This window comes from Lampris incognitus, chromosome 16 (assembly GCF_029633865.1).
Source record: "Lampris incognitus isolate fLamInc1 chromosome 16, fLamInc1.hap2, whole genome shotgun sequence".
NCBI classification, from domain to species: Eukaryota; Metazoa; Chordata; class Actinopteri; order Lampriformes; family Lampridae; genus Lampris; species Lampris incognitus.
In genome coordinates this window covers 13,534,057-13,561,277 of record NC_079226.1, presented here as the reverse complement: position 1 = coordinate 13,561,277, position 27,221 = coordinate 13,534,057, and the positions used below count along the sequence as shown (strand labels likewise).

The 27,221-nt window shown below is 45.6% G+C and overlaps 2 protein-coding genes and 1 pseudogene across 2 annotated transcripts; 1 reads left to right on the top strand and 2 right to left on the bottom strand.

Annotated features, from left to right (window-relative positions):
• Window positions 1–311: 311 nt before the first annotated feature.
• LOC130126731 (kinesin-like protein kif7) lies at window positions 312–1,494 on the bottom strand (annotated as a pseudogene).
• Window positions 1,495–7,700: 6,206 nt separating this feature from the next.
• odc1 (ornithine decarboxylase 1) lies at window positions 7,701–13,160 on the top strand. The gene is made up of 11 exons (XM_056295578.1): window positions 7,701–7,923; window positions 8,978–9,125; window positions 9,301–9,437; window positions 9,734–9,907; window positions 10,084–10,256; window positions 10,464–10,680; window positions 10,830–10,913; window positions 11,093–11,255; window positions 11,369–11,484; window positions 11,593–11,807; window positions 12,020–13,160. Exons 3-11 carry the CDS (start codon window positions 9,336–9,338, stop codon window positions 12,156–12,158), a joined length of 1,383 nt encoding a protein of 460 aa, XP_056151553.1. The 5' UTR covers window positions 7,701–7,923; window positions 8,978–9,125; window positions 9,301–9,335; the 3' UTR covers window positions 12,159–13,160.
• A 6,366-nt stretch (window positions 13,161–19,526) lies between these two features.
• LOC130126730 (G-protein coupled receptor family C group 6 member A-like) lies at window positions 19,527–25,530 on the bottom strand. The gene is made up of 6 exons (XM_056296347.1): window positions 25,436–25,530; window positions 25,034–25,346; window positions 23,437–24,228; window positions 23,068–23,286; window positions 21,667–21,787; window positions 19,527–20,455 (listed from the first exon to the last, which is right to left on the bottom strand). The coding sequence occupies exons 1-6, from the start codon at window positions 25,528–25,530 to the stop codon at window positions 19,527–19,529; spliced, it is 2,469 nt and encodes an 822-aa protein (XP_056152322.1).
• Between the last annotated feature and the right edge of the window lie 1,691 nt (window positions 25,531–27,221).

Below are 27,221 nucleotides of genomic sequence, written 5' to 3'. Positions count from 1 at the left end.
TGTTTCTAGTCTGTTTTTCTGCTTATAGCATGCACAGTATCTCAGCCACTCTGATCTTTGCTATGGCCCATAGTCTTTAGCTGTGCTAGCTCATGTGAACGTGCAAAGTCTATGGCCCTTTCGAGCATGAGTGCTGCACCCTGACTGAGTAGTTTTTCTCGCATGCAGGGTGAGTTCGTGGCAAACACAATGCGGTCTCGGACCATTACCTCACTGTTTGGGTCTTTTACCAACAGTTTTAGTTCTGTTACAAATTGCTCGAACGATTCACGCTCACCCTGCATTTTTTCATGGAATTTATATCTGAGGTGTTATGCCACATTTATATCGACGTGTGGGTAAAGTTTCATAAGCGTTTTTGAATTCCCTCCCAGTGTCTTTCAGGATTCTGATGATTTTAGGATCTCTGTATGATATGTGAGTGCCCTTTCTCTTCGGGTCACCCAGTGCTCCTATGACGTTTCCCAGAGATAGCAGGCCGCTGTTGATCTGGATGCTTTCCTTCAACCTTTCCCCAGTGTTTCCTCTCCGCAGAATGCGTTCCGAGCCAGCCAAGTCCACAAAGTGGAACTTAAAGGACAGGATTTGAGGCCTGGCACCCGTTGAGCTTCCGTAGAGACGCAAGCCTCGCCGATGTTGGTCCATGTGCACTGTGAAGATGGTGTGTGAACGACTGGAGTGGGGATTCATTTGGGTTGCCCCTGTGTGCCTGGCAGTGTTTCCTGACTCCAGCAAACTTAGCACCTCGTCAAGGCTCTCAACTTCACACTCCTTAATTCCGTACAACAAAATATTGGCCTCACTAATCGTGCAAGTCTTGCCTGAGGCTGTCTGTCCGTAAGCAAACACTGTAGCATTGAAACCCTGGAAGAAGGCCTCTATGAGTGGTTGGACAGATACAGAATACACCTCCTCCTGGCACCAGGTTTCTTCAAACAGAAAGTCACAAAGGAAGTGTCGGTCTAAAAGCTAGCCGTTGCTGTTTCGGAGCTGTCGCACCGGCATCGTTCTTCTTGAGGGGCCTCACCACTAGTGCTGTGGAGCTGTGCTCAGATTGCAGGTGCTTTTTCAAATTTCAATGAGTTGCTGACAGATACTTATCCCCGTGGCACAATTTGTATTTCACTGTGATGTTCTTGTCCTTTTTTTCACCCAAAAATTCAAATTAATGTGAATAATTCCACGAGGTAAAGGCTGTCCTCTGCCATCTTGCTAGCTGAGCTACACATAAGATATTAAGGTGTTTGGCAAAACCGAACAGGAACATGACTGGCGCCTCAGGGCTATGTTGAAACGCACAAGGGAGAGAGGGGTGAGGCTAAACCCTGACAAATGCCACATTCGCATGCCGGTGGTCAGCTACTTTGGACACACACTCTCAAGCGAAGGCATAAAACCAGACCCACAGAAGGTGAAGGCAGTCAAAGATGCAACCAGGCAGAGCTTGAAACAGTTCTTGGGATGGTCAACTACCTGGCCAGGTTTGCGCCACATCTCTCCGGGGTAAATGCACCACTATGAAAACTGCTAAAACAGGACAGTAAATTTGCATGGGATGCCAATCATGACAGAGCATTCCAATAGATGAAAGATCTGATAACACAACACCCAGGCCCAGTACTCTGACTCCCAAAAAGAGCTACGGCTCCAAGTAGACGCTTCCAAAAGTGGCCTTGGTGCTGTCATGCTCCAAGATGGCAAGCCAATTGCCTATGCGTCCAAATCACTTAACAGCACAGAAGAGAATTATGCACAAATAGAGAAGGCGCTCTATGCAGGCCTCTTTGGTTGTAAATGGTTCCATGAGTATATATATGGCCGGAGAGTGATTGTGGAATCAGACCACAAACCATTGGAAGTGATACTTAAAAAAACCACTGGCAGCAGCGCCACCACGGCTGCAGAGGATGATCTTCCAACTACAAAAATACGACATTCACATCCTCCACCACCCCGGGAAAGAGATACCGGTGGCTGACACACTATCACGAAAGTCGCTCGAGTACCACGTTAATGCCCTGCACAAAGATATGGAGGCCCGGGTGTACACAGTCCGCAGCAGCGTCTCTGTGAGTGACAAGAGACTGACAGAAATCAAAGAGGCAACAACACAAGATCCACAGCTTGCCGCACTGATAAAAGCCACACTGACCGGCTGGCCTGACACAAAGAAAAGATGCCCACCCAGCATCCAGGAATACTGGAATCACAGAGACAAACTTTCTGAAATGGATGGCATTTTGTTTAAGGGTGAGAAAATCATTGTTCCCTGTAAGCTCAGGGCGAACATGATAGAGCGCATACACGCCGGTCACATGGGTGTGGAAAAAAGCAAAAACCGAGCGAGGGATCTCTTGTTTTGGCCTGGCATGGGAAAACAGATTGAGGCGGCAGTGGAAGCCTGCAGCATATGCCAGGAGCAATGCAGCGCAAACCCAAAAGAGCCCATGCTATCACATGCCATACCTGAGACCATGGCAAGTGATAGGCACAGACTTATTCACATGGAACTCACAGGACTACGTTGTTATAGTGGACTATTATAGCAGTTTTTTGAGTTAGAGAGACTATACAGCGGTACGTCATCAGCTGTCATCACCAAACTCAAGGCAGCATTGGTTCGACATGGCATCGCTGAGTCTGTCATCAGTGACAATGGACCGTGCTACAGTTCAGGTGAGCTTCGGCACTTCGCCGAGACATGGGGTTTCACCCACACCACCACAAGCCCCCATTACCCACAGAGCAACGGCCTCGCAGAAAAGACTGTCCAGACAGCCAAATGCATACTGGACAAAGCCAGAGCCGAGAACAAAGACCCCTACCTGAGTCTACTGGAGTATCGCAACACATCTGTAGAGATCCTGAAGTCAACAGCACAGTTTCTAATGAGTCGGAGGCTGCGTTCGATCCTGCCAGCAACGGCAAAACAACTGCAGCCACAGGTCACACGTCAGCAGACTGTACGCGAGTGGAGAGAGGTATGCCAACACCGCCAACAGGCATATTATAACAGATCTGCCAGACCTCTGCCCCACCTGCCCGTAGGTACACCAATTCGTTTCCGGCAAGAAGATGGATCCTGGAAACCCGCAACCTGCAGACACAGAAGTTACCACATCAAAACCAGAGAAGGACAGACCTATCGACGCAACTGCCGACACCTCCGCGAAAACAAAGAAGATGCAAGTGCAACAGACACCAGCAGACGGAGCCCAGCACCAGCAACACACAGGTTCATCAGCAGGAACCTGCTGAACCCCCAGACCTGGACAGTTCGCCAAACGGACAGCAGCTTGGCTGTACCACACGATCAGGTTGCACTATCAAACCAAAGCAAGTTCTTGATTTGTGAGCATTTGTAAAGGGCGTAGGCGGATCGCTGCCCTATGGGGGGAAAAAATCATGTGAATGCACTTACCTGTAATGTGTTGTACTTAACCTGTTCATATTCCTGTGAATGCACTAACCTGTAGTGGTCCTACCTGTTCACTTTGTCTTCCTTATCTGTCATCACAGTTATTGCACCTTGATGTCTTGATGAGATCCAGTACCTCCCGCCTACTGAATGTTCATACAGGGCACATCATTCCTCTGTTGAAGTTATAACAGAGACATTTTCCATTTGTTGCGCAGGTTCAAGCTACCAGCATTGCATCGACCAAAGAATATGTGTGATGTGGAATTTATGTTGTCCCAGCTTAATGTTCTACATGTTGTGGTGACAAAGGCATTGTTCTGTATTTCAAAAACGTTACACCAATAGGATTGATCTGGTAGCCTGTAAGGCACACTTTTCGGGATAAGGTAGATGTAACAGTCTTGATATGCTATTCAGCGTAACCTTTGTACCTTACAGCTTGCCGTAGAATAGTGCCATTGGCAAGTCCCGCGAGATTGGAATAGTCACGTATGTGATCCAAGATGGTGGACTGAATAAACACGCAGTGCTGAGCCGGCATATGCACTTATTATTTTGTTAAGTTTAGAATTGTGCCACAGGGCAAATACTACAACACCTATGTCCTATCGGACTTGAACCTAGTTTTTCTGACACTTGCTTGCGTTGTCGCTGTAACGTTTTGAAATAATAACTCAAATACCATGAAGCTGCGTTTTGGAATCTTTGAAATAATTGCATAACGACAACGCTACATCTGCTAGCGTATCTGCTAGCCATGGCATACGAACACGCCGCGTTATTATGAAACCCACTGCTTTTATGGGCACTCTGTCTCTGATTGGCCAGTACTCGTACCCGTTTTCCGCGAACTCTGCCTCTGATTGGCTAGTACTCGTCGCCTCCGTTGGTTAGGTTGGCTAAGGTTAGGGTGGGGTTAGCCAATCATGGATAGAGTAGGGGCGGGTCTTCCTAGTCTTGCCCAGAAAAGCAGGGGGATCCATAATAACGCTAACACGCCTCTCTCACTCCGCTACTTCCGGGCTCAACGTGAACCAAAGAACGTCTCACATATACGACACGTTAGCCTAGAGCGCCCCCTTATGACCAGAATAAACATAAAAACTGACGCCAGAAACATTACTAAAACATGTTACAAAGCATGGACATTACAGTCGCCCCCTGACTAGATCCTTTCTTGTGTTGTATTAACGCAGGTGTACGTCGCTTTGGATAAAAGCGTCTGCTAAATGAAATTGCAAATAAAAAAAAACTGCTTCCGATTCTATTCTAACACCATGTCGTGTTATCTGATTAATTACGTGTGCGTGGGTAATGTAACTGCTAGACAACTTTATAGTTTCAAAAGGTAAGTATTCTTTATTAATGACTGCATATGAACGTAACTGTTACGGTCTGAGTGTTTCCCCCTCCTCTCTCCCGAGTATCTGCAGGATGGGCTGCGACATGGAGGCGGGGCTGACCTACTTCGGGCTGAGTGCAGCAAGGCACACTTGATCCCCACGTGCAATCACCCACCTCTCCTCCATGAACGCCTGGTTCAGCCGTCACCGCTTCGCCAGATAATTTGCGTCTCATCGGTAGTGCCTGCGCACCCTACCCAGAAGAGGTTCCCCGAGAAAGCGTTCTCGCCGTTGGTTTGTTTATTCCTTGACCAAACTCTCCCCCTTGCCATTTCCAGATCCAGGACCTCGTTGCTTCAGCCCAGATCCCGGGAAGGCGCCAGCCGGCCTTCAGTCACCGCCTCCTGCCCTTTTTCTGTTGCCCACCTTTTTGGCTAAGACGAATAAACCCGTTTCAGCACCACTGCACCGCCTCCTGCCTCCTTGGGTCCGCGCGTTCGCCTAGGCCCCAACAGTAACTCACTCCACGGAGGTAAGTGATCGAAGAGAGCGAGCCTCAAGCTCCCCCCAGAGTTCACTGCATGGGCTAAACCATTACTGGATCTGATGCAGATTAAACAGATTAAACCAAGCAATGTCTGGACACGCACATCTGATCTGGTCGCTTGCAAATGACGGTGCAAATTTGAGAAATGAATCCGATTTGACTGCAGTCCTAACAAAGCCTTAGTCAAACAAACTACAATTTTACAACAAAGACAGTGCAAAGGTTGATACACAAACAAATTAATTTCCATTTGATTGATTGATTGATTGATTTGTTGATGGTTGGTTGTCCAAAGGAATTGAATCAAGTGTTGGTAAATAAGGGTTTACCGCTTTAAGAGCAAGATCTAGGGTCGGACTCTGATTGGTTGGTAGGGAGGGGCGAATGAGGAAGTTGTTGTTGTGTGGCGCGAACGGTAGTGGGAGCTCTGCGCAAGTGAAAGGAAATATTATGACTAAGAACTGTGAAATATTGGACCTATGTCAACGTTTTTGTGCAGCTGTGAAGAAGGATTAAATGTGTTTCCAAAGAGAGAAGACGGTGTCCTCGCCATTTTCAGACGGAGTGAACTATTGAACCGTGTTGGGTTGTACTCCGGAGTTTAGCTAGCTAGCTAGCTAGCACCAGGCAGTGACGGACAGCGCCAGTGAGCTTCGGCCCTGGATCCGAAATAAATTCGGGTCCCCTGTAACTTCCGGGGAAGGTGGTCAGAAGACGGGAGACAGGAAAAGTAACACAAGTGCAACCTGACTTTCCAGTTGCGCTTGATTCAATTCCTTTGGATAACTATGACCTGGATGAATGAGAACATTCACAGACCTGATGGCTGGTTGATTCGTTACGCAGTAGATTTGCATGTTTTTAGGGGTGGGAAATCTAAGAGTTTGTGCAGTCCTCTGTTGGCGTCTGACTTCTCTTTTGATAACGAGTGGCGTCGTTGGGCTTGGGTGTCTGAGGTTACTATTTTAAAAATAGCTCGGATATTCTGATTTTTTTCTTTTTCCATCCATCCATTATCCGAACCGCTTATCCTGCTCACAGGGTCACGGGAATGCTGGAGACTATCCCAGCAGTCATTGGGCGGCAGGCGGGGAAACACCCTGGACAAGCCGCCAGGCCATCACACAGGGCCCACACACGCACACACACACACACACACACACACACACACACACACACACACACACACACACACACACACACACACACACACACACACACACACACATATATATCTAGGGACAATTTAGTAATGCCGATTCGCCTGACCTACATGTCTTTGGACTGTGGGAGGAAACCCACGCAGACACGGGGAGAACATGCAAACTCCACAGAGGACGACCCCCAAGGTTGGACTAACTGCCCCGGGGCCCGAACCCAGGATCTCCTTGCTGTGAGGCGACCTCGCTAACCGCTGCGCCACCGTGCAGTGCGCCAGTGTTTTTTTTAAGCCCCAGATCTATTCATCTGCCATTCAGATCATGCATTAAAGCCCTCGAAATAATATATCGTTTATCAAAAACGGAAGTATGCAAGCAGATCTACGTCACACTACTTGGTACGTGCGCATTTTCGTTGAGCGAGAGCAAGAGCCGCACCGGGCTTGCCATTGTTGCCATCTGGTGGTAGCTAGCTAGCTAATTCACTAAGGATATAAGAATCTATGGATATAACAAGTTTTTTTTTTTAATAGAAAAAGGATAAAGACAACGAGGCGCAGGCGAGGCGAGAGGAAGTGGTGGAAGAGTTATCCCCTGTTGCTGTAGCAGCAGATGACGTGAGAGTGCCACATGTGTTCCGTTTTATGACAAGGAGAGCGGGGCGAAGAGCAGAGGAGGCGACAGATAAGACACCCAAAGAGCTACCAGAGAGGCGAGTATCGGATAGACGGATGAAAAGAGTTAACGCAGTTTGTCGCAGCCCAATGTTGTCACAGTTCAAAAGGAGCCTTTGTCACCCCAGTACAAGAAGAACCTATGAGACTAGGGTTGGTCTACTACTACACTGGCAACAACATACAATCTAGCATATGGCAGCTACTACTTCATCGTCAAGGCTCTTATTTTCTTCTTGGGGGTTTTACTTTTGCTGCTGAAAATAAAGACCGAAATGGAGATGAATGAGAACTCAGACTGCACTCACTTTGTTGGGTTTGAGTCGGTGTTTTGAAAGCCTGCCTGCGCACCTGAGCGGGACCTTTTTGCAGAGCCCAGTGGCCCACATCTATCTATTCAGTTCGCTCTTAAATAACTTGGAAAACGGTGCAGTTGCCGGGCGAAACCCTAAAGACTTCTGGGCTGGGCTTCAGCCCCCAAAAAATGCTTCAAGATACTAACAACGCCTCTGATAACGACCACGTGGATTCGGTGACAAGACTAAACCGGTTCCTACGTCGATGGGCGGCCGGTTTCAGCTGGCTGCGTTGCCGGGGAAACGAGACCTCTATAAATACTATCGGTATCCTTTATCCGTCTCCTCTAGTTTCCGCACGGCTCCGGGTGAACGAACCTCAGCGGGACTCGACGGCGAGAAGGGGACCCGTATTTCTTTTTATCCCAGAATTTTTTTTTTATTTGGTCTAATGGACAAACTCTTTGTAAATGCTTTTTAAGGTAGGTCTCCCGTCACCTTTTTATTTTGTCTCGAGTGTGCGTCGGTACCGTACGTTCGCGTCAAAACTGGCCAGCAGTTTTCTCTTACAAGTGAACGTTAACCGACTCTTTTTTTCTTCTTCTTTTCCTTTTACTTGGGCGTAAAATAGCGATACTGGCTGATGATATCTGGCAGGCAGGCGTCGACTCTTAACCAACTTGTCAAGCTGCGACGCCAAGTCGTTAAGTAACGGCAAGCCGTGCGACGTGTCCGGCTTCAAATGAACAGAAGTTGCCGTTGCTAACCGTTTTTCCTATCACGTTAGACGTTAATGAGGTCAGCAGCGTGTTTTCACCGGTACCTCCGTGAATGTTAAACGGTCTTTGGGGGGGAACTTATGTAGCCAAGATGAAAACCATTATTTCTCGAGCCTCAAGTACCGCATGGCGTGAATACGTCGCAAGAGCCGGAACCGGCAAACCGACGTCTTTACGTCAGTCGTCTTTTGTCACTGGTTGGCTGATTCTCGTGTCATCTTGAAGCTGCGAAGTGAGCTCTCTTTTAATTGGACCAAGTCTTACAATGGGCGGTGCTTGCGCGCCTGCGTTTTTCCATAAGGTCTCATTCATAGTGTGGATTTAAAAAAAAAAAAAGAGTGAAAATGACGCTTGCATTAAAGTAAAAACGTAAAAAAAGGTTTTCGTGGGTGATGTTGAGCACAGGTATGTTGGGCCTATCGCCGAGATTAATGTGGCCTTTTTTTACAGACACAATTTTTTTTTTAAATGGATCTAACTTAGTTGCACCGTCGTCGTCGCAATGATTCGGTGTCTATGGAGGCATACCCGGTGTTTCTGCATTGAACCCGGTCCATTCAACAATTTGAATTGATCATTTTAACTTCAAATACATTTTGAAAATTGTTTGCCAAGGCCCGTAGTGAAAGATGGCAAAGATGACATGAATGATATTCATTTGTGAACAGCTCTATCCCGACCAGCGTATTCTCTAGTTGTAACTATGTTGACCCTGTTTGTAGGTCTTATTCCCGGCAACCTCTGCTCTTGTTTACAGAATAATCACATTAGGAAAGCACACACTGGCTACTCAGCAGGCCCTGGCCTTGAGTCTTATTTGAAAGGGTTTAACTTTACTGGTGAGCCCCCTTGGCTGCTCTGCACGTGATAAAAGCTACACAGCATTTCATCACTTTCATATCCAAGTAAGTGGTGTCACAGTATTGTAACACGGTTAATATGTAGAATTCTTTTGAAAATTGATAACACTGACTATAATCTCATGACTTGTTAGTCACTCAGTAATACTGGTAATCAAGATCACAAGAGACTGTGAGCTTACCACTTAATGTTCTCTCATTGTGCCCATCCCCTTTCCAGTTCTTTGTGGCCTATCTAAAGGTTTTCCTGTGACCATGAACACTCTCACCTCTGCTGAGTTTGAATTCTCTTTCCTGGAGGAGGGCTTCTCTGCCCGGGACATAGTTGAGCAGAAGATCAATGAGTCATCCATGACGGTAAGTTTCCTGTGCAGGTTTGTTTGGGAGAAAATATAAATGCACCAAAGTACACAGTAAGGTTGACTCGAAGTATTATATTGGCTGCATAACCTTCTGCTGTGTTGGACCCATAAATTCCACTGAGTTTCGTAATCCATCAGGTTATTGCCTTTTTATAACTTTGGTTATTCGTGTTAAAAACAATGTCAGTTGTTTATGTAGGCTATAGTGTTTAATTTGGTGTAATGAGATGTTTTAGTTAAGGGGCCCCATTTTGTGCTAAGCCCATATTTCCCTCCAAACCCACACTGCAGGATGACAGGGATGCCTTCTATGTATGTGACTTGGGGGATGTGCTAAAGAAGCATTTGCGATGGATGAGGACCATGCCTCGTGTCACTCCCTTCTATGCCGTCAAATGCAATGACAGCCGGGCTGTGGTTATGACCTTGGCTTCCCTAGGGGCTGGCTTTGACTGTGCAAGCAAGGTATGTGTGGGGTTTTTTTTTCTTTTTTTAAGATATAGTGTTGTGTACAAATTCATTGAAGATTAAAATTTTGCATCATCACATTTCCTGAGTTGTAAAAAAAGTAATAAGCGATATATCATATATTTTTGTGAACTGATCAAAATTTCCTTTTTAATTAAATGTCTCCTTATTAGATGGAGATCCAGCTGGTTCAATCTCTAGGAGTGGATCCAAGCAGAATCATATATGCAAATCCTTGCAAGCAAGTTTCTCAGATCAAATATGCTTCTACCCACGGTGTCCGAATGATGACCTTTGATAGCGAAGTGGAACTCATGAAAGTTGCCCGCTGTCATGACAATGCCAAGTAAGGGAATCAGTGACACAGTGGTTCAGTTGTTACCACCCCGTGTGTGGTGTTATTATTCACTTTTTCATCTCATCAGCAGAATTTTAAGCTGTGTTTGAGTTTACAGGACCCTATCCAAACAATAAATCTCATTTCCTATTTCTGCTGAAGGTGCATACATCTTATTTGGTTTGTTTTTTTGTCTTTTTTCCCCTTTACGTCCAGGTTGGTGCTCCGAATTGCCACAGATGATTCAAAGGCGATATGCCGTCTGAGTGTGAAGTTTGGGGCCCCCCTCAAGGCGTGCCGGGGTCTGCTCGAGCGAGCCAAGGAACTGGGGCTAGATGTGATTGGAGTCAGTTTCCATGTAGGCAGTGGCTGCACTGACCCTGAAACCTTCACGCAAGCCATCTCTGATGCCCGCTGTGTCTTTGATATGGGGGTTAGTAACACCCATTTAACTGAGTATGATGCATTGAATAAATAAAAGTCTTATCTCAAACAGATTGTGATTATTGATTTGAATGTATATTTCTGAAGAAAATGCTCCCTCAGCTTTAAGTTGTGTCATGAAAATCTTTTTGTTTCTAGGATGAACTGGGCTTTAACATGAACTTGTTGGACATTGGCGGTGGATACCCTGGTTCAGATGATGTCAAACTTAAATTTGAGGAGGTATTCATTTTTGTTTTTTCCACTCTTGTTTTAATATAGCAAAGCATTTTTAAGAATTGCACAGCTAATACTAGTGGCACGTGTGGAATAGGGATTGATGACTTAAAAAGCTGGTGGACTATTAAAATTTGAAGGATGGCACTTGACCCTGGCTGGGTTTTTTTTTTTTTTAATCCCAGATTGCAGTAGTAATCAACCTGGCACTGGACAAGTACTTTTCGGCTGACTGCGGTGTGAGGATCATTGCTGAGCCAGGTCGCTACTATGTGGCCTCTGCTTACACACTGGTGGTCAACATCATTGCCAAGAAGGTCATCCTGAATGAGCAGTCGGCACCTGATGGTAACAGCTGTTGTTGTTGATGGGGCAGGGATCATTTAATTAATTTTTCAAATTATATAATCAGTGGTAACATTTGTTGTCAGTTTAATGAATTGTCAATGTCTCTGCTACAGAGGAAGACGATGGGACCAATGACAGGACCCTGATGTACTATGTCAACGATGGAGTTTACGGTTCCTTCAACTGTATTCTCTATGACCACGCTCACTGTCTTCCAACTTTACACAAGGTGAGGTTAATTGCAGCGCCATATATTCTTGTTTTTTTTTTCCATTTTACTATTTTCACACAAAGTTGCATGGCATGATGAAGACAATCGTTGAATTTCTCTCTACAGAAGCCAAAGCCAGATGAAGTAATGTACCACTGCAGTATCTGGGGCCCAACATGTGACGGCCTCGACCGCATTGCTGAGCAGTGTAGCTTGCCTGATCTGCAGGTGGGAGACTGGTTGGTGTTTGAGAATATGGGTGCTTACACTGTGGCTGCTTCCTCTACCTTCAATGGCTTCCAAAGGCCAGATATTTACTATGTCATGTCCCGCCCTGCCTGGTGAGTATAGCACACAGAGGACCATTCATTTGAATCATAAAGTGTGTAGTTTTTTGCTGAAATTCTAAGGTTTTGGTTTTTATTTGCCATATGTATTCCATGGTGCACTGAACAAAGGAGTTCCATAGAACATGTCTGATTATGGGGGACACTTGTAAAATAAGACGTCTTGTGTTCCAAGCTCTAAATCCTTTTATGTTACTCCTCTCCAGGCAACACGTCCAGCAAATCTGTGCACAGGGCATGCCTGTCCATGTGGAGGAGTCTTGCCCGGCTGGTATCCCAGCTTGCTGTGGCCGAGAAAGTGGCTTGGAGATCCCTGCTAAGCCTTGCCAGACCCGTGTGGTTTAAGGACATCAACACAGCACCATTCTCCAGATCTAGCATCCTGTGTCACTATATAGTCTAGTTTTGTTTTTGTTTTTTTCTCAAATGTATACACGCGAAAGGCCAGTTACTTGACAGGAGAACGAGATGGACATGTTAGTGCACAAAATTCTGTTCTGTATGGAAGCTGGGGGTAAACCCTCCCCTCACTGAAATGAGGCTGAAATACTCTGTCAATGTGGGTTCATGGCAGACTGTCACAGGGCAACATTTTCTTTTTTTTCTGTTCTCAAAACTCTTCATAGTTTTCTCTCTTTGGACAACTGGAACATTAGTGTATGAAGAATCTCAAGCTGAGCTGGAGCAGTGCAGGGAATGAACAACTCGCCGCCTTGTTCTGTACCATAAATGAGTTCACCATCATTTAGTTTTCTCTTCAACCATGGAACTAGAACATATGTAAATTTTCTTTCAATTTCCACAAATTAAGTTATTTAAGTACTACTAATTGATCTTAACTTGCAGCAAAGTAATAAATGTTTTAGCCAGAAGTCTCCCTTAAGAATGGGCTGTAACTAATCCAAATTTGCTTCTAAAAGTCCGTAAGTGGGATTCTGTGTAATATATACCTGCATTTTTATGAAGCCCTGTTATAGCTGAAGCCACATCCATAATTTATAATTCACAAAGGCGTTTAGAGGGGTGATTTATTTCCTCAGGAATGGCTGCTACATGTATATATATATCTTTCCCCCTGTGGTCTCCACTTCTGTACAGAACCCCTTAAGATGAAATACAGGGACTCAAAAAGCAAACTGTCCCTCTCCTCTTCTCCTTTTCTGTTTTTATATATATATATATTTAACTGTTATCCTAAGCAGTAAGCCTATTTGTGACTTAAATGATTAACAATACATTTCAAAATGGATTTGAAAGAGAGGGGATTGCACATTTGTATTGCTTTCCTATGGAAACTTTCTTTTTTTAATTTTGTATTCTTTTTTTAATAAAAAAAATTAGGTGCGAGTCTGCTTGTGATCCTTTTAAATCTGTTGAAGGGAACATATCTGTAATTTGTGTATGAAACCGAAAGCTCAGCAACAGAAATGGCGGCAGGTTACTCAGTGTTTCAACCAATACTTGATTGTGGGAGAAAAGCTTAGTGATGCCAGTGGGCGAGTGACTTTTGGTTTCTACCTGGGAACCACAAGTCAGCAAGTGGCGCTTGTAAGAGGATTTTTTTTGGATATAAAAAATGTTAGAGCCACCTGCAATATATACATATAATTCAGTCAAGTCCAAAGTAGCGAGGTTTATATTAAATACCAGTCTTCTTTGCTCATTTTCTGATAACTGAGGCAAGTATAACTCGCTCTGTTTTGGCAATGTGCATATTGTGTGGTGATATGAATAGCCTCGTGACAAGCTGAAAACTGAATTTCATTCAGTATGCCCAACAGTGATAAGATAGGCAGAAACAAAATTTACATGCCAGCAAATGTGCAAAACAGAAAGACAGCCTTGGTGTCATTTTAGGTCTAACAGAGATACCCATCAAACACTGCAAGAACTTTAAAGCCGTTGAGACGAGGGCAATGTGTAGAATCTGCCTTTTGATTGTATGACTATACTTTGTATCCTGTAGACAGTGGAACTCCTGCTGCATGTGTTTCACCGTGTATGTTATTGCTTGTTTACATAAAAACAAACTAACTGGGGCGTAAATGGCTACGACACAACGATGACAAAACAGGAGATTTGGCGCCCCCTTTCGGTCACTTAGTGTATGTACCCCAAAGTGAGACATGACTATCAATTATTTAGTGAACGGGTTAAATACAAAGATCAATACAAATGTCAAAAGATGTTAGAAAGGAGAAGGGGTCAGATTAGGTCCAAAATATGATTATTTTGCTGGACAGACGGGTCCACGGCAGACAGAGGTAGGTAATACAAGCAGTGTCATTGGTGTTGTAACTTTATTTAGTTATCAAACTCCCCGCCAGTAACACTGAATCATTGGCAACTTCCGTATTTTATAAAAATGAACTGTTAACATTTTCTTTGGAGTCTTTGATTTCCAGGTGCCCGGATCTTGGAAGTTTGTTGCTGCTGTCTGTTCCTCTCTCAAGTTTATAGAGACAAAATAAAAGTATTCACGCACTTATGACTGACTACCTGCTCCCCTCCATGCTACTTGTATGATCAAACCTAACCTCTGTGTTTAATAAGAACAACTACCAAATACAAACCTGTAATGGGGAAAACAGAAAACGAAACAAACATGATGGTAGCCATTCAAATTACAGACCATTCATTATACAGACATAACTGACTAACTTACAAGTCTAACCGGTTATTTTTTTTGCCCGGTGCGGGATTCGATACGAGGTGTACTGCGCCACAAGGCGATATCGCTAACCGCTCGGCTAAAGGGTCGGATCAATTGGCTAGGGGCTAACGTGTCTTATTATTAGTTCACACAAGTAATATGAATGTAACTAATTTGTGAATTCCTCCCATACAATGTTTGATGTAAATTATGTTAAAGAGCACATTACTAATTTGGAAGCAGACTAGAAATATGGGGGGGGGGTCTATTTTACTCATGTATTACTCAGTATTCACCACTCACCACAGTTTAAAGAGGTGTTAGCTTCAAAATTGAACATAGCTCCGGATCCGCGGTGGTGTAGCGGTCTAAGCATCGGCTTTGTGTCGATGCAGTTGCCCACTGAGGACCGGGGTTCGCGCCCCGGTCTCGTCAGGGCCGACTATGGCCGGACTCGATGAAGCATCCGCCGCGCTGTCTCTGTGTGTGTCGGGTAAAGCAGTGATTCGGCCTGGAGTCGCCTTGTCGCGAAGGTGGCGCGGCGACTCCTTCGGGACTGCAGCCCGGAGAGATGCGGTTGGCGAACGCATATGCAGTACGAGGGTGGTTGTTTGAACTAAAATAGGGATCGATTGGCAACTAAATTGGGAGAAAAATCTGAAATAAATTTAGTCTGCGGCGAATCGTCAGGGCCCAAGACTCCACAGAAAAGGGAAAACACTTCCATAAATATAATACTATAGCGAATTGGGGGGACAACGCAACCACAGGAACTGCCGCGGCCGAATCGAACCCGTATCGCCCGCACCGCAGGAGACATCGCTAACCGCTCGACTAAAGGGTCAGATCCGCAAGCCAGTGGCCAGCGTGTCTACTTATCCATGCACGTTACAATACAATCTTCTAATCAATCTGTTAATATCGCATCACATTTCGATTTCGACTACACATGCGAATCCGGGAGGCTCTGCTTGCAGTCTCTCGGCCAAAAATGTTTTTTAAAAAATCATCCAATCAGCTTTTCCCCTCTGTTGTAACCGTGTGAGAAGACTCCTCCTGCCAGCGCCTTCGGCATCTCGAGTGAGGGTCTCCGCTATCTAAATAAGATAGGCGTTAATACCGGAGTGATAGATTACTCAACCAATCAGATCTGGATGTGTAGCGGGTGGGCGTGTTCTTTTATACTTGCACAGCGTCATAGGACCTTCGCTGTATACAGCCACATTACCGATTGTTCAGCCTATCAGCAGCAGCGCCTAGGTCGCGGTAGTTGGTGGCTAATGTTAGCTAGCATTTGTGTTTTTGACCTAGTTAGCTAAACTAGCATAATGTCTCAAGGAGAACTCGTGAATGACGCGGTGGCAGATTTATTAGTCACACCATTTTCAAGACGATCGTTTGGGGGAAAGCAAAGGATTGCGGAGATGGGCAGACCAGCCCCACAGTTAGCGGCTCTGACCCAACCGGGGAAGGCGTATCGGCGGCATTTCCAGGCAAGCACCTAGGAAAGGTACCCGCGGCTCAGTGGATCCGGGCAAAGCGGGAAACTTGACTGCTGGGCGGGCTTGCTTTTCTCCTCACAGAAGGGGTCATGGAGCCACACAGGCTTCCAAAACCTGGCTCGTCTTATTTAAAAGCCAAAGGAGTGCTCTATGGCCGTCTGATCGAGCGTTTCATCCAGAAAGAAAGGAGAATGGGTTTTCTCTTCAAATAGACAACACTGGTGAGTCAAATGTACTTTTTGTACAGCTATTCGTTTTGCTTAATGTTTGATTGTTTTTATGCCCAACGGCCCGGCTGGGGATGTGTTTGGTGAGTTTCTTAATAGCATATTGTAGCGAATTGGGGGGACAACGCAACCACAGGAACTGCCGCGGCCGGGAAGCGAACCCGTATCGCCCGCACCGCAGGAGACATCGCTGACCGCTCGACTAAAGGCTCAGACCCGCGAGCCAGCGGCCAGCGTGTCCACTTATCCATGCACGTTACAATATGTATATGCCCAGTGGGATTACTTCCAGCAAAGCTGTGCGTTACACCATGTCGCCACACGAGATCGCTGTTGTGAAAGTGAAACGTGTCAAATGACGACGATGGTGATGATTGTGATGATAAACACGTTTGCGACTAATACATTGTAGCATGGCGATATGACGGCTGTCTTTGGGTAATTATGAGGAGGTGACGTCTCACCGAAGGCCTAGATCTGAAATGCACGGTCCCCAACTGATATTTAGTTAAAGAAAAAAAGAATTGAACATAGCTTAAAGGAAACATGGCAAATCTACGATGATATGAAAGAGTTGGTTTACACTAGTCACAAGTCATTGGAGCCAGACATTAACCTGTGCCGGTTTCCGAGAAGCAGAACAATGTCCTCTACTGACATCGTCACGCATTCTCAATAATCCAGTTCAGGACACCACAGGAAGTTGAATCAGTTCATCTGGACACAACGTTTACTGAGAGAAACGTTTCATCACTCATCTGAGTGACCTCTTCAGTCTCAGCTGACTGCAGGTATCCCCACCCCTATGAACAATACAATGGCTTAACGCCCAAAACCAACAACCGGTGTCATATGCACATAGGCGTGACCATTAACTAGAGTTACAATGGCCATGTGTACTATTCACAGAGGGTTGGGGAATAGTAGCAATCATAGCATTGTAAGATGGTGACAGATGTATGCTTAGGCCCCCCACTTCGGTTCAGGGGTGGTCGTTCCCTCTTCAAATAGATGGCCTCTTTGACTCCCCGTTCAAACCAGCTTTCCTCCCTATCAAGGATGTGCACATCGTCATCCTGAAAGAGTGGCCACTGCCCTGTAGATGGGTGTAGACTGTGGAGTCCTGGCCTGACGTGTTAGCTCTCCTGTGTTGTGCCATCCTCTTGGCCAGCTGAGACTGAAGAGGTCACTTAGATGAGTTATAACGGTTCTTTCTCAATATGTGTCCAGATGAATTGATTCAACTTTCTGTGAAGATTCATTAAACGTGAACATCATTCCCACGCTGGTGGCCAACTTCTAAGGGTTCGTCCGGCCACCCGGTTGAAAATGAGGGCGTCTCCAGCCATGCACTGAAATCTTAGCAGCCGCCACAAGTAGTCATTACAAATTATTATGCGTTATCTTCCTGGAAAAGTAGGTAGAACAATTATTATAGATAATTGCCATGAAAGAGGGAAGTTGTGAGTCAGTTCATATTTCCCCCGAGTTCTGTCACGCACATACACAGAACAGATTATGATCAGTCCTTTGTCAACAAAATACAAATGGTGACTATCCAAATGTACAAAAATCAGAGGTGGACACCCTGGCTTCGGAAAGTAAAAGACCTACCATGTGTTTGTTCTAGCCATTTACTAAACAATTTACCTGGCTGACGAGTTGTGCTATTTAAATTCAGCTGGTGTAGTGCATGGGTGGAACAAATACGTGGCAGGACTTTTACTTTCTGAAGCTGGGTTGCTGTTTGCAACAGACAGTTTGTGACTTGAAATAGATTTATATCACGGGTGGAAAGGCGAGGTCAGATAAGGGCCTGATTTTTTTTGTGCGTTTTTAAATGCCTGTAAATCACTTCCCATCTTTTAATCATCTTTTTAACCACTTTGACCACCAAAGTGACCATGGTATAAATTTCTATATCTCTGCCTGCAAAATAAGGCAGTGCTTGGGAGCTCGTGATTTTGTTGAAGTTGAAGTTGAAGGAACAAAAAAGGACAAGAAAAAATATGTGAACATACATAAAACTGAGTTAAAACTAAACTGAGCTAAGCTAACCAGTTCACTGACGATACATGCTAACAAATAGGGAACACGGCAGAGGTGTGGACATGAGTCACGTGACTTGGACTGGAGTCAGACTCAAGTCACAAATTGGATGACTTTTAGACGTGACTTGACAAAACTGAAAGACGCAACTCAACACCAACGGCTTGTGACTTGATGTGGACTTGAGCCTTTTGACTTGAAAGACTTGATACCGTCTCCAAGCCCAAAGATGAAACGCTTTTAAAAAGAGTGCAGCCAATCAACTCTTCACGTCCATGATAACAGATCCACTTTCAATTAATCTGTGATAAACACACATTTTAAAAAGCATTCATGATTTGTGTAAATTTATCATATTAATCATTACTCTGTTGTTAAAATGTTGAAATGGCGTTAAATCTGATGAAGAACGCATTTGAATCTCAAAGTTTTGGACCTGGGCCTTGACTTGGGACCTGGAAAACAATGACTGGGTCCCAATGCCGCAACAAAGCTTCCCCACCGACATGCTCCTCTACGGCCCGAATCCGCTTTCCTTCTGCTGACTATCTGCAGGTTCTGAGGTAACATTGTAACTAAGCTGCATAAGGAATACAGAGATGTTATTTCTACACCATTTTTATTAAGAAATTACTGGTAGCAATGCTGGCACAAAAGTAGCGGCAGTAGCAGATGCAGAAAGGTATTGAAACAACATTGGAGAACAAGTTTGAGAACCTCATGCAACAAAGCCGAACACTGCGTAATACAGAACGTGATACATCACACACATGCGACATTGTAAGTTCACAAAAGCATTTATACTGGAGAATTGTATTAAGATTCCAGTGTGTTGGGCGTCTTGGTGGCATGGCAGTCTACTCCGTGGCCTACCAACACGGGGATTGCTGGTTTGAATCCCCGTGTTACCTCCGGCTTGGTCGGGCGTCCCTATAGACACAGCTGGCTGTGTCTGCAGGTGGGAAGCCGGATGTGGGTATGTGTCCTGGTCACTGCACTAGCGCCTCCTCTGGTCGGTCGGTCGGGGGAACTGGCGGAAATAGCGTGATCCTCCCACGCGCTACGTCCCCCAGCTGAAAATCCTCACTGTCAGGTGAGGTATCGGAGGAGGCATGTGCTAGTCTGCAGCCCTCCCCGGATTGGCGGAGGGGGTCGAGCAGTGACTGGGATGGCTCGGAAGAGCGGGGTAATTGGCCAAGTACAATTGTGGAGAAAAGGGGGGGGGCGGGGAAGGATTCCAGTGCGCTCAGTTTAAATCCTCATTTCTGTGGGTGAACTCCGTCTATGTTTTAGCCACCGTCATCCCTTTCTGTTCAAAATGCTTCTTGATATAATTGGTGATGGCGTTTTCATCATTTATCTCTTTCCTGAACACCATGATGTAACACTTTGGGGCTAGGTGACAGCAGAGGATGCTGTAGCTGGAAACCAGAATGGCAGCAGCCTCTAAAGCCCGCGTGTATTTCTCAGCCTTGTTGCTGATGTAGATGGGAATGAAGATGAGCCACACCACCAGAAAAAGCAGCATGCTGATGGTAACGAAGCTGGCATTTTTATACAGATCTGGCAACCGCTTTCCTTTGAATGCAAACAAAAAACAGGTCAATGCCAACAGAGCAATATAGCCTAACATGGCAATGAAAAACACACGGGAGTTTTTATTGCAACCCAGAATTATCTCTTTGTTGATGGGTTGCGAAAATGGGAAAGGTGGGCGACAGATGAGCCAAACTGCACACAAGGCCACCTGGACCCCAGAGAGGATTGCCACCACAGCCAAGGGCTGGTTGAGTCTCTTCAGCCAGTTTCCCAGCCTCTTATTAAAACTAAAGCCCGCTAAGATTTGGAGGAGGTTGGCCAGAATGCAGCAGACGCAGAGGGTGAAGGTCATGCCGAACACAGGCAAGCCTGCTGCACAGGACAGCTTCGTAGGCTTCCCAGTAAACGTACAGATGAGGCAGAAGCAGGCGAGCAGGGACAAAAGCTCCACGAAACACCAGTGGCCTCCAACAGCCTTCACAATGGGGGTCCGTCGATAGACCATAAACAAAATGGCCACTAGGAGGGTGGCAACAATGCCCAACATTTCAAATAATAATATGGCTATAATGAAGGGGTCTGACCACGTGAGGAACACCACAGGTTTTTCCAGGCACCTGTGTCTCTGCAGAGGTGTATATTGATCTTCCTTGCATTGCTCACACTCCATACCTGTTGAAACGACAGGGACAACTGCTGTTTGAACTAAATGAGGGTTATAACAGTTCAGTTCAGTTCAGAACTTTACCCCTTGAGGGGGAAATTTGATTTGCGGTAGAGGGTAAAAACACAAACACAACATACAAGAGAACATGGGACATGAATCACAACAGTTAGAGCAAACAACCAAAAGCTGTTTGCTAACAATATCAAACCATTGGAATTGAAAGCCACTTTATTTTGTCATTGTGTTCTTACAATGAATGTGTCTTGTGCATTTAACTCATCCTATTGTGTAGGAGCAGTGGGCAGCTGCAGCACCCGGGGAACAACTCCAGTTCTTCTTTCCATTGCCTTGCTCAGGGGCACAGGCAGGAGTATTAACCCTAGCGTGCGTGTCTTTTTGATGGTGGGAGGAAACCGGAGCACCCGGAGGAAACCCACACAGACACGGGGAGAACATGCAAACTCCACACAGGAAGGACCTGGGGTTTGAACCCAGGACCTTCTTGCTGTGAGGCAAAAATGCTAATCGCTGGGCCACTGTGCTACCTGCACGGTTATGGTGGCCATAATAAAGTGCTGCTGAGCAGTGCAGTCAAGGTGTAGTGCAACGTAAGCACTTTATTGCACTTGGGGGGGGGGAAAGTGTGGGGAGTTTACATGTTCTCCCCGTGTCTACACGGGTTTCCTCAGGGTGCTCCGGTTTCCTCCCATAGTCCAAAGACATGAAGGTCAGGTGAATTGGCCATACTAATTTGTCCCTTGGCGTGTAATGTATGTGTGAATGTGTGTGTGCAGGCCCTGTGATGGCCTGGCGGCCTGTCCAGGGTGTCTCCCCGCCTGCCGACCAATGACTGCTGGGATAGGCCGCAGCATCCCCGTGACCCTGAGAGCAGGATAAACGGTTTGGATAATGGATGGATGGATGGATGGATGGATGGATGGATGGATGGATGGATGGAAAAAAGGAAAATGTAAACCTATTGCTTTTTACCCTGGGGGACCTGTAGCTCCACCCAGAGAGGAGAGGAACAAACAGAGAAGGAGGGAAGTGAGTAAATTGCGTGTGGATTATTCGGGAGGTTGAGATGTAAATCTTGTTTTGTACGGTGGAGATTACGTTCAGGGGTGAATTCTTTATAGGTGTGTTTGTTTTGTTTTTTTGTTTTTTGTTTTTTGTTTGTTTTTTTTACTAATGAAAGATAAGAAAAAAAACTTACCTTTTCCAGTGGAATAATGTCCTTTACGACAACGAATGCATTCCTTACAGCAGGGTTCCCCTCTTTTCTTTTTTAATTCAAATCCCGGTTGACAGGTTTTAGAGCAGTTGTAAGCAGTTACCTTTTGGTACAAACAGAATCAGTAAAAGTAATGAATTCAGATATTCAATTTAGTGTAATGTTTGGCAATAGATAGATAGATAGATAGATAGATAGATAGATAGATAGATAGATAGATAGATAGATAGATAGATAGATAGATAGATAGATAGATAGATAGATGGATAGATGGATAGATGGATAGATGGATAGATGGATGGATGGATGGATGGATGGATAGATAGATAGATAGATAGATAGATAGATAGATAGATAGATAGATAGATAGATAGATAGATAGATAGATAGATAGATAGATAGATAGATAGATGGATAGATAGATGGATAGATGGATAGAGATGGGTGACAAATTAAAGGAAAAACATGAATGCTTGACCCCTACAGTGAGGGGTTCCTGGCATAGTTTGGGTCCACTCGTCCCTTAGAGGGAAGGGTCACTGCAAATCATCCATTGATTATCCAAACCGCTTATCCTGCTCTCAGGGTCATGGGGATGTTGGAGCCTACCCTGGCAGTCATTGGTCGGCAGGCGGGGAGACACCCTGGACAGGCCGCCAGTCCATCACAGCGCCAACACACACACATTCACACCTAGGGACAATTTAGTATGGCCGATTCACCTGACCTACATGTCTTTGGGCTGTGGGAGGAAACCGGAGCACCCGGAGGAAACCCGTGCAGACACGGGGAGAACATGCAAATTCCACACAGAGGACGACCCCCAAGGTTGGGCCACCCCGGGGCTCGAACCCAGGACCTTCTTACTGTGAGGCAACTGCGCTAACCACTGCACCACCGTGCCGCCCCACTGCAAATCCAAACAAAGTTATTCTAAGAGATCCCCTTTATTCTATGATGAGACGTTTCTAGCCTGATGGCAGTGGCCTCTTCCAGGATGACAGTGTCCCCACCCACAGGGCACAAGGGGGTCACCGAATGGTTTGATGAGGATGAAAATGATGTAAATCACATGCTATGGCCTTCACAGTCACCAGATCTCAGCCCAACTGAACACCTTTATGGGAGATTTTGAACCGACATGTTAGACAGCACTCTCCACCACCACCATCATCAAAACACCACATGAGGGAATATCTTTTGGAGGAATGGTGCTCCATCCTTCCAGCGGAGTTCGGAGACTTGTCGAATCTATGACAAGGAGGCTCGTGGTGGCCAAACACCTTACTAAGACACTTTATGTTGGCTTTTCCTGTCATTTGTCACCCATCTATACACACACACACACACACTATATATATATATATATATAATGGACATTACCGTCACATTGCAGCTTTCTCTAATAAGATGGTCAAGATGCTCTTGAAGGATGATCTCCCCAGACGGCCGATACTCTCCAATGGTTTTTATACGTAGATTCGATGCGGCCATGTCCCATTTGACAATGTCATATCCTATAGTGGGGTCGCCATTATCATCAAAGGACATGTGTGTGACGTTGTTGACGGTGAAGTCGACGTTCTTGATCTCCCTAAAAAGCTGCAGAGACATACATGCAAACATATGGCCGAATAATAACAATGAAGTTGAAACCACGCAGAATAGGTTAAGATTTTTTTTTTTTAAATCTATGAATATATTTTTTTTCCCTATGAATGCAAAAACAGTTGTATTTGAAAATGTGTTTACCTCCAAGGCTGTAAAATCGGCGCTGCGTTCACATTTTTCGCTATCACACTTCAGCAATCTTCTCAGTCCCTCGGCGATAACTCTGACGGCTAGGTAGATATTGTACGATTCATCCTGGTCAATGTAACTCACCAAGCACCGAGGGTCCAGACACGACCGCCTCTGGCTTGGCATGGACCCATTTCGGCTGGTTGAAGGACTGGAGCAAGGTGAGCAATGCATCAAATTATCCTTCAAAAAGGTGTTGGTTGTACTGTTAATCATCGACTTGACATAGTCTTCAAAACCAGGCACTTCGTTTTTCTTGGAGATGAAACCAAACACCTGGCCGACCCTCTCGATGCCAGGCATCTCTGAGATCTTATGGGAAGTGGACCATGAATCGCTCGCAATCAAAGTCCTGTTGATGTTCATTTGAACAGCCGCCTCCATGATAATTTTGACGTTGGACTCCTTGGTGAAAAGGATGATGGCCTCGGCAGAGGACTGGTTGATCAGGTTCATCAGCTCGGCTAGCTTGTCACGGGTCTTCGTCTTGTTTGACATAAAGTAACCAGGTAGGATCATCTTGAAGTCGATGCACTGGTTCCCGCTGAAGAGGTCAATCAGGTGTTCGCTGCCGTACTTGCCATATTCATCATCGCTTCCAATAACGGCCACTATTTGCCAGTTGAACCGCTTCACCAGCTTAGCGATGGCCTCTACCTGATGTGCATCACTAGGGATTGTGCGTAGAAAGGTGGGAAACTTTAACTTCCTGCTGAGTAGCTCACTGGTTGATCCATAACTTATCTGTGTTTGGTGAGAGAGAGAGGGTAAATTAACGTGTTGAAAAAGTGCCTCTGTTGTGTTATGACTGCAATCTAAGGAGAGCTCTGAAGAGAAAATGCTATGGAATATCCATCCATCCATTATCCACACTGCTTGTTCTGCACCCAGGGTGGCAGCGATGCTGGAGCCTATCCCAGCAGTCATTGGGCAGCAGGCGGGGAGACACCCTGGACAGGCCGCCAGTCCATCAAAGGGCCCACACACACACACACACACACACACACACACACACACACACACACACACACACACACACACACACACACCTTGGGACAATTTAGTACGGCCGATTCACCTGACCGACATGTGTTTGGACTGTGGGAGGAAACCAGAGCACCCGGAGGAAACCCACGCAGACACGGGGAGAACATGCAAATGCCACACGGGCCGACCCGGGACAACCCCCGAGGTTGGACCACCCCGGGGCTCGAACCCAGGACCTTCTTAATGTGAGGTGACCGTGCTAACCACTACACCACCGTTCCGCCCTATATAGTATATGATATATATATGCTATATGTCATATATCATATTCCATAGCATGCATGTGTGTGTGTGTGTGTGTGTGTGTGTGTATGCATATATATACATATATATATATATGCGTGCTATCGCATATCAACTTTGTAATTATGCACCTATAAACTTGATTGAAAGTAAGTCAACGATTCACATCCACTCAGCATTACCCGTGCATTAGTCTATGAAAGAAGCTTTTGTGATTTGAATTTTAAAAGAACACAATAAAGAAAGTATGTTCACAAACCTGGGGAACTGATGCCAGAGCCAATATTCGTGCAACAGCTATAGACACTTCTGAATGCCTCTCCCCGATCACGACTTTTGCATGTGGTTCAGGTAGAACAGAGGGGTAGTCTCCAAGCGAAGAACAGCTCTGAGGATCTGTAGGGCCCCTCAAGAGCTGAAGCGTGCTTCTGATGGCAAACCTTACATCTCCGCACGTGTCATATATGTCATATCCAAGGGTAAAGTTGGGCAAAACCTTTGGTTTGCGCTGGTTAATTTCTTGGATGGCAAATATCATCACTTGAGCTTGTAGGTGCGTTTCGAAGTCATGGCTACGGAGATCAAGAAAAGACAGATGGAGCCGCTGAACTTGTGGTTCAAATTTCCTATTGTGATTTTTTTCCTGTCAGATTATACTCACCCAGAGCAGACCAAAGGAACAGGAATCGCGCTTTTGTTAGCTTCTGAGTGAATCTGGAAAAGTCCCCCGATGATTATGTCCCCCGGAGCGTGCATGTGCACGATGCCCTCGCCTGCTGAATAAGAACAAAATAGTCCCATAATGCTAACAAACTGTAACAGCCACATTGTGGACACTACCTCCATGAATTAGTCCTGCAAATGGTCGTCTTCAAGAGTAGTTCCTGGAGAAGTGCTGCCATATAACAACGAAGGAGGAAGTCGCAAACCGTATTTGCATTGTCAGATAGAATCTGCACTCTAATGCAATATTCAAAGCCCTTGCTCTTCCCAAACCCCCCCCCCCCCTCTGTACACTGCTGTCAGATGGGAGGCAAAGAAGATCATTTGTATTTACTCAGAGGAGGAAGAATTTTGTAAGTTCTACTTTTAAGTTTTGCAATTTCATCATTGGTTGACTTTCTGGGGAGTCCTCCAAACTGGCCGAATGAGCTTGACAGGATTTCTTTCGGGCTGCTTGAACGGAAAATGATTCTCCCGCAAACCTATTTAAACTCAAAACATAAGCTATGGGATAAATAACTGAATGTCTGCAAATCAACAGATGCTAACCTTAATATCCCCTACTTTCCTTTAGGCTGACATCAGCGAACAAACATCCATCCATCCATCCATCCATCCATCCATCCATCCATTATCTTAGACGCATATCCTGCTCTCAGAATCGCAAGGATGCTGGAGCCTATGACAGCAGTCACTGGGCGGCAGGCGGGGAGACCCCCTGGACAGGCCGCCGGGCCATCACAGCGCACACACACACACACACACACACACACACACACACACACACACACACACACACACACACACACACACACACATTCACACCTAGGGACAATTTAGTAGGGCCAATTCACCTGACCTACATGTCTTTAGACTGTGGGAGGAAACCGGAGCACCAGGAGGAAACCCACACAGACACGGGGAGAACATGCAAACTCCACACAGAGGACGACCCGGGACGACCCACCGAGGTTGGACTACCCCGGGGCTCGAACCCAGGACCTTCTTGCTGTGAGGCATCCGCGCTAACCACCGCGCCGCCAGCGAACAAACAACACTAGTATAGTTGAGAATAATCTTTTTGCATATAGGATGCAACTCCGAAACTGTGGTTGCTAGCAGAGGTGGACAAACCGGCTTCAGAAAGTAAAAGTCCCGCCACGTATCTGTTCCACCCATGCACTACACCGGCTGAATTTAATTAGCACAACTCTTCAGCCAGGTATCCCCTTGTTAAGTGAATGGCTAGAACAGATACATGGTAGGGCTTTTACTTTCTGAAGCCGGGGCGTCCACCTCTCTGGTTGCTGGTGTGGTGCAGAGAATTTGCCTCAGTGTAAATGTGTTAAGCTTCAGTTCCCTTAAAGAAAAATGACGTGGAAATCATATCTGTTCACTGATCACATTTGTTATAAATAGATAACTCGCTTTGCCAATGCAGGCTCAGAAAGGCCTTGTCGAGACCATGTAATTGCTGTATGTAGGTGCCTCAACCTGCCGCTAGAGGTCAGGCCTGTGAGATTTGTTTTGCATCATGCAACAAACGATGACAGTTTGACTATCGATTAGACTTGATTTCTTTAAATTGGCAACAGGCTGGTTCTTCTAGTCGTTTCATAGATACATGATAAAATCAAAGGTGTTCATTCAAATAAATACTGTTTAAGGTCAACTCACGGAACTGAAAATATTCTCAAAACCAATACGCGATTGATGAATGTCAC